This window comes from Mandrillus leucophaeus, unplaced genomic scaffold, assembly GCF_000951045.1.
Source record: "Mandrillus leucophaeus isolate KB7577 unplaced genomic scaffold, Mleu.le_1.0 Scaffold1443, whole genome shotgun sequence".
Classification (NCBI taxonomy): Eukaryota; Metazoa; Chordata; class Mammalia; order Primates; family Cercopithecidae; genus Mandrillus; species Mandrillus leucophaeus.
Window position 1 is genome coordinate 379,240 of NW_012101414.1, and position 1,049 is coordinate 380,288.

General features: G+C 35.0%; 1 protein-coding gene across 2 annotated transcripts in view; it reads right to left on the bottom strand.

Annotated features, from left to right (window-relative positions):
* Positions 1 to 409: 409 nt before the first annotated feature.
* Positions 410 to 1,049, bottom strand: part of MS4A2 (membrane-spanning 4-domains, subfamily A, member 2) — a 7,937-nt gene continuing 7,297 nt past the window's right edge. For both annotated transcript variants that reach the window (XM_011974348.1, XM_011974349.1), the window contains one exon: positions 410 to 785. In XM_011974348.1, the coding sequence (XP_011829738.1) occupies positions 687 to 785 (99 nt within the window). In that variant the 3' untranslated portion in view covers positions 410 to 686. The remainder of the gene's footprint in view (positions 786 to 1,049) is intronic.

The window sequence follows — 1,049 nt, forward strand, 5'->3', positions numbered from 1 at the left end:
TATCTACCTCCCCAGACAATGGGTAACTTAATAAAATTCCCCACTTCCTACTTATCAATCTGCAAACATTATCTAATAATACCATGTCAGTGAATGTGCTGGTGATTTAGGCAATTATACAGATTTTTATAAAACTTCATGCAATACATTGCAAGAATGTATTATTGACTGGTGGTAAAATATTTGCATAGAAAGTTATATATAGTGTAAGTTATATATATGTGTGTGTGACTATATGGGTATGGGTGGGTGGTACAAACCATGCCCAACTGTAACTATTAGGAATGCTAAAAAAAAATAAAATAAAATAAAAAAACCCTAAGAACCAAATATTATGAAACTGTCAAAGTTTAACTCAACTTTCAGCCAGCCTTCTTGTGTTCTGTATTTGCACAGTTATAATCAAACAGTTAAATCTTGCTTATTACATGTTGGCTTTCCAGCAGAGAGGTGTGTGAAGTCATAATATAAAACAAGAAAAATAGGAGTCTATCATATCTACAAATGGAAGGAGAATATTAAGGGGAACAGAAGCAACAAAAACAAAATATTCTCATCTGGCGAATAAATCTAATGTAAAATTGGCAGGCTGTGGAGAGAATAGAAATTTTTCCAGTAGCCCCTTAACAAGACCTTGGCCTTCTGGATTCTTGGCTGTGAATCAGAGTGTTCTGGACATGTGATTCTTATAAATCAGTGGGAGGAGACATTTCCCCTCGATCTTCTAACTCACTGTAAATAGCTGAATATATGTTTAATTCTTCATAAACACGATCATCTGGAACCTGATAAGGGAAAAATCATTTCATATCAATCACCACAAATTTCCCATTCCTAGAAGTCTTGCTCAAGAGACTTATCTCATCTACTTTCGTCTTTCTGACTCTCATACTCTCTGTCATTACACTCTAATTATTTCTTTCAGTTCCAGAAAACCAAACCAGACTGGCTGGCTAAGTGGGCCCAAAAGACATCATGTCAGTCGATGACAAGTTGGTGAGGTTATTCCTTAGTATATCTGCTGTCTTATTTATCTATCTTTGGAAAAG